At 45.4% G+C, this 5,971-nt stretch overlaps 1 protein-coding gene across 1 annotated transcript; it reads left to right on the forward strand.

The window, feature by feature from the left end:
* Positions 1-282: 282 nt before the first annotated feature.
* Positions 283-5,415, forward strand: LOC136489064 (ent-cassadiene C11-alpha-hydroxylase 1-like). The gene is made up of 2 exons (XM_066485801.1): positions 283-610; positions 5,312-5,415. The coding sequence occupies exons 1-2, from the start codon at positions 283-285 to the stop codon at positions 5,413-5,415; spliced, it is 432 nt and encodes a 143-aa protein (XP_066341898.1).
* Positions 5,416-5,971: the final 556 nt, after the last annotated feature.

A 5,971-nucleotide genomic window follows, 5' to 3' on the forward strand; every position in this document is an offset into this window, starting at 1 on the left:
TAACTTCTTTGATAATCTCCTAGCACATATTTACACATAATTTGTTACTAAAATAATTTTTTTCAAACATATCCAAGTGAGGTCTAATTTTGTTCATCTGGTCACATAGAATACAGCGGCGCAAAGGAATTGAAAACGAATACAACATTCAAAATCTATAGCAATTCAAATAAAATACGAAGTATTGTTTTTTTGGTTTGCGTGCCGCCTTGGACCACAGGCATGCAGCTGGCTTGTCGGGGCGCTTGCACTGGCTGCATGCGGCTCCACCCGCCGAGCCCGATGACGATGCCGCACCTGGCCATGTCCGACGGCGCGGAGGTGAGAGGCTTTGCGGCGCCCGCCGGCACCACGGTGATCATAAACCTATGGGCGATCATGCGCGACCCGGAGTCCTGGGCGGAGCCCGAGGCGTTCGTGCCGGAGCGGTTCGTGGGAGGGAGCGACACGGACTTCCGTGGGAAGGACCGGCTCGAGTTCATGCCGTTCGGGGCCGGGCGGAGGGCGTGCCCCGGCACGCCGATGGCCACGCGGGTGGTGACGCTGCTCCTGGCCTCCATGCTGCACGCGTTCGAGTGGAAGCTGCCCGAAGGGAAGAAGGATTGTTACGGTACTCCCAATATAGAAATCATCATAGTTTGTATGGACAATAATTATACTGTCACTTAAGCGTTTCGCTGATGTGGTAAGATAGTTATTGAAGAGAGAGAGCAAAATTATACAAACCGGGTCTAAGTTAGAAACCATGTCTACACGAGAACCAAGACATGAAAGGATGTGATTGGCAGAGAATGGAGAAAGAATATATGTGATTGGATAAAAAACCGTTTCATAGAAAATATCTATTGGGACCATAGTTTCTATATATAGTGTATATAGAAATTAATAGTTATAGAAAACTACATATAGTTTTTAGCATTGGGACTGGCATTATATTGAATCTATTTTCATAATAATAAATTTATTTGGAGATATAAATGTTACATGTATTTTTTTACCTACAAATCTAGTTAAACTTATCAGTACGCAAATTATGACAACAGATATTTAGGAACAGAGTAGATTTTAGGAGAAAACCTAATCCAACTACAGAATCCTGAAAATCCAGCTATCCCCACCTCTACCCTACTGCTCAGAGACAATGGGTGCGAGACATCTTCAACTGTGGAGTTTTAAATTTTGGTTTACATGTTTTTACTGGTCGCATCTGAAATTACCAAAATTAACAAAGTCCAAAAATTCCAATCAAAGGAAATCGAAGAAATTGATCTTATGGTGTTCATTTTAAGAGAGAAAGAGAGAATGGCATGAGGTTTTATCCGTGCACCTCCTAGCAGATGGAGGTACAAGCTTTCTATTAGGCCAAAAGCAACCAGTGTATTTTTTGCTGATACAAATTCTATTTAATGTCTAAATATTGATATTTCTAATAGAAACTACCGTTTTGCGCCTCCGAAAACACACAAAATAAAATTGGATCCTACCATCACTGTCTATGTCCAGATAGAATTTGGTGAAATTTTGAACTCTGCCTTCAGTGATCTATAATCTCCATCAATAATTTAGAGATCCAAACAAACCTTATTTATAAGAGAAATTTTACAATGGTTGGAAAAATTAACGACCATCCATCAGGAGGAATCGAACGGTGCAAAAATAAGAGGTACCAATGCGAAAGTACAGAGAAGTACCAAAAAAGTGGGGATAGTACCAAAATTATGTGGATTTACTACATTAAATTTAACGGAGGCGGCCATTTGGATTAACGGAGGCGGGTAAACCATCCACCTCCGTCGAAAGGTCACAGTTAATCCGTGACAACGGAGGCGGTTGCTTTGCCCGCTTCGGTTAAACGATTAACCGAGGCAGGCACCTTGTAAATGCCCGCCTCGGTTAATGGAATAAAAAACAAAAAAAGCCCAGAGCCCGCCGGTAAGCCTGTTTTTGAGCCCACCGGTGAGCCCGTTTCTGCCGCCACGGCGCTAGCGACCTCCACCAGATCCGCCGCTCGCAGATCCACCGTGCCCTCCATCGGATCCGCCGCTCGGGGAGTCGTCGCTCCCAGATCTGCCGCTCGGGGCGCCTCCACCAGATCCGCAGCTCCCGCGCGCGCCGCTGGCCCGTGAGGTAGCGCTGCTGTCTCGCGCTCCACCAGATCCGGCTCGCCCAAGCCGCCACCCGTGCGCTCCGCCGGATCCGCCGAGGTGGAGGTGCCGCCTGCCGTGGTAGAGGTGGCGCCGAGGCGGAAGAGCTCAGGGCGAGCGCGCACCAGCCCCATGCTCCAAGAGAGGGAGAGGAGGGGCGCGCGACCATCGCGGTGGGAGAATGGGAGAGGGGCGCTATCGCGGTACGAGGAAGGGAGATGGGCGCATCGAAGTGGAGGAAGGGAAGGGGCAGCGGCGGTGGACGAAGGGAAGGGGCGTTGTGTGAGAGGTGGGCGATGGGAGAAAGGGAAGTCGTGACCAAGGGAAGTCGCGGTCGTGAGGATGGGAGAGGGCGCCATCATGCGGTGGGGGCCAAAAAGGAGAGGGCGTGAGTGGGCTAGGGTTTCCTCGTTTGTTTTTATACTCTTACTTGCTAGTGGGCCTTAGATTGGGTCAATATTAACATAGGCGGGCCTTATAGTGTGCCCGTCTCCGAAAATGAGTTTACCGAGGTAGGCAACCTTAAATGTCCACCTCGGTTAATATCAATTAACCGAGGCAGTTGTTTTAAGGTGGCCACCTCGGTTAATGTATTAATCGAGGCGGTTGTGTTAGGGCAACCGCCTCGGTTATAGGCATTAACCGAGGTGGTTGCTGGGCCGGCTGCCCTGAGCCCATTTTGGAAACGCCTTGCAAAAGATTTTGTGTGGTAGTGATTGTAAAAGAGCTCTAAAGAAAAACAATGGATGTGTGTACACAGTAATTAATTCCTGCAGTATTTCTTTAGTACCATTGCACGAGTATGAAATTAGAGGAATGAATGAATGAATGCCGTGTAGCATCGTACGTCTCCTCGTCAGATTGCTTGTGCCAATTATATTAATGAATTAACTAGAAGATTATCATATACGTATTATTTACTCAAACATGTTTTTTTTATAAAAACATCTATCTATCTACTCTCGACAGAGTTTTGATGAAAGAGTCGGCCTGCAATGCATCATCAGACTTGGTTGATAGAAGAAATTGGAATTTTTTTTATTTGTAATCCTTTTTAAATAAATAATTTAATACTAATCCTAAAAAAATATTTGCAAAAGTGACCCTTTTGGTCGTGCCAGTGCGGCTGACGTGACACTACCACGCTGGCGCGACAAGCCCAGCCACGGTGGCACCCGGCGTTGACCGTAGCTGGCGTGGCGGTGCGTGGGCCTCGGATTGTCGTGCCAACGACTCTAGCGCGACGGTGCTGTCGCGCCATGCGGGCTGGCGTGATAGGCCCATATAAAGGCCGTGGCCCACCACCTTTTTCCTCCCTCTTGTCTATGTCCCTTCACTCTGTGGGCACTCTGGACGAGCTCGAGGTCACTGTTGTGTCATGTGTTGTCTCTCTTCTCCTCCTCCCATCCTCTATTTGCCTTTGATCAAGTTTTCATTTGCTTCTCAGATTTGAACGGTCTTGTGCATGAGGTATGACACCCTCACCTCTGCTGTTTTTTTTGTGTTTAGTTGATGTTTATATACTGCTCTGGTTTAGACTGCTGTTTGCAATACCAGCTTTCATTTGGTTGAATGAAAGTTGCTTTGGCTAATCACGTCTAATATATTATGGTTCATATTGTATTTGTTGAACTTTTATGATTTTTTTGTTTGGTTTTGGTTGGTAGTGCATTAGGGTTTAAACAACAGTATGGGTTGCACTGTTCGAAGTGTGTTTTTTTGTAGTGATTAGATGTATAGATGAGTTGGACTATGTATAGACATCATTTACATTCAATCAGTTTGTTTTATGGTTTGGCTTCATGGGTTTACACGATTATTGGTTCATATCTTTGCTTTCTTGAACTGCTTTGTAATAGGTTCAATGGCGGTTCGAAATGACAACCAATTCGTGCACCATCTGAATGACCATGGTGCTATCGATCCTTTCCTATCAGCAGAGCCAATACCGTTGTGTTACTATGGGTTATCGGCATTTATGAAGAAGTCAAGGCATCACGCGTCAGCTAGGCGTGCTTTCTACTGTTGCCAACTTAAGCGACGCCCCTCAACACTTGATGCCTACCTAGAGGGATGCAACTTCTATTAGTGGATCGATGGAGATGAAATTTTTGATCTGTTAATTATGTTGTTTCCTTATGACCCCTGAAAAAGTGTTCCATATTCAAAATTTGTTCGTTGGGTTCCGCCGCCACCGAACCCTCTAGAAATGATAGAGGCGGAGAAGGTTGACGCTGCTTTGCGCCGTCTAGCCAATCCTCCTAGATGCCATTGTGGAGTGTTGGTGCAACTAACTACTCCCAGCCAACGTGGAGCATTCACTGCCTTCTATCGCTATGGATTGCCAGATTATGTGAGTTCTCATGAAAGCAATCTATCTCTAAGCTTGTATGTGTTTCGCACATACAATGTTGCAATTGGAACATGTGTTTTTGCAGAGAGGGTTCCCATCTTGTGACTTTAAGGAGTACAACTATGGACCCAAATCTCACTGGCCTTCTGAGTATGAATTTGTGGAATTTGAAGCAGGCATTAAGCCATGGCCATGCACAAAGATGCTGAACCGTAAGTGCAAGTGTGGCATCAAGGCTCGCGAAGGAGTTGTTCCGTTTGAGTTAGGATATGGATACTACTGTGGCAATGCTTATGGAGGGCCGTCTGAGTTATGGGTAAGTTGATTGAACCGGTGAAGTTACTACATGAACATAGGCCACCGGTTTGTTTGCTCATCGCTTTGTGTTTGCTTAGGTGGGGAGGACATGCGATTGGGAGGACTTCACTGGTTGTGGAGAGTTAGTGGAGAGGCTGAAGATACATTCGCCACTCCAAAAAGAGAGCAAGCGTTGGATGTGGGAGGAGAAGTAGATGGAGCTGAGGATGAGGTACGGGGTAGAGATGCCATCATGGAAGACCCATAATAGGATTTTAGAAGACTTTCCTCAAGTGACCGGTCGACGACTGAGTTTTTACAATAACGAGGCCGAGTTGATGAGCTTCTGGTGACAAAACAAGGAGGCCTACGACTTTAATGAGGCCGAGGATAAGAGGGAGATGGCCTTTTTCCACAGGCATTTGTGTCGCTTATGTCAGTAATTGATTTAGAATTTGTTTTGACTTGTGCATCATCTTACAATTGTTGCCAATGAGACATTGTTTCGTTCTTGTAGTCCCCGATAATTTACCGAACGACGGTCTTATCCTCGCACCCATGGAGGAGAAGGATGACGATGATGATGACGATGACCATGACGATGGTGATGACCATGAGTAGTGTCTCAACGCCTATAAGGTGCAGTACATATTTTGCAAATGTCAATAGTGTAGGATCTCTGGTTAGCCTAGAGGGGGTGAATAGGCCTGTCAAAATGAACACTCAAACTTTTCTCTAATAAAAGAGCTTCTTTGCTAGCAATGTAGAGATTCTCTTGTTAGATAAGAGTCTCTTCTCTAGATTCTAGCTCGGCTTGGATACTATCTAAATCCTCCATTAGCTTAGTGATGAATAATTTGGTCTTTCCATCTAAATTTTTAGTTATCATGTTTATTTCTTCATCACTAGATGAAAGGTCCTAATGGCTAGAGGGGGGTGAATAGCCTAATAAAAATTTCTACAACAACACTTAAGAAAATGGTTAGACAATTATGAGGCGAAGCAAGTGTTGCGCTAGCCTACTCAAAATACAAGCCACCTACCACAATTCTAGTTTAGATAGTATCTATTCACACAATAGCTATGACACTATCCTATGTTAGTGTGCTCTCAAAGGCTAACTAAAGAGCCACACCAACCAAGCAAGCAAGCTCTCACAACTAGCTACACTAAAGAG

This window comes from Miscanthus floridulus, chromosome 10 (genome assembly GCF_019320115.1).
Source record: "Miscanthus floridulus cultivar M001 chromosome 10, ASM1932011v1, whole genome shotgun sequence".
Lineage (NCBI taxonomy): Eukaryota > Viridiplantae > Streptophyta > Magnoliopsida > Poales > Poaceae > Miscanthus > Miscanthus floridulus.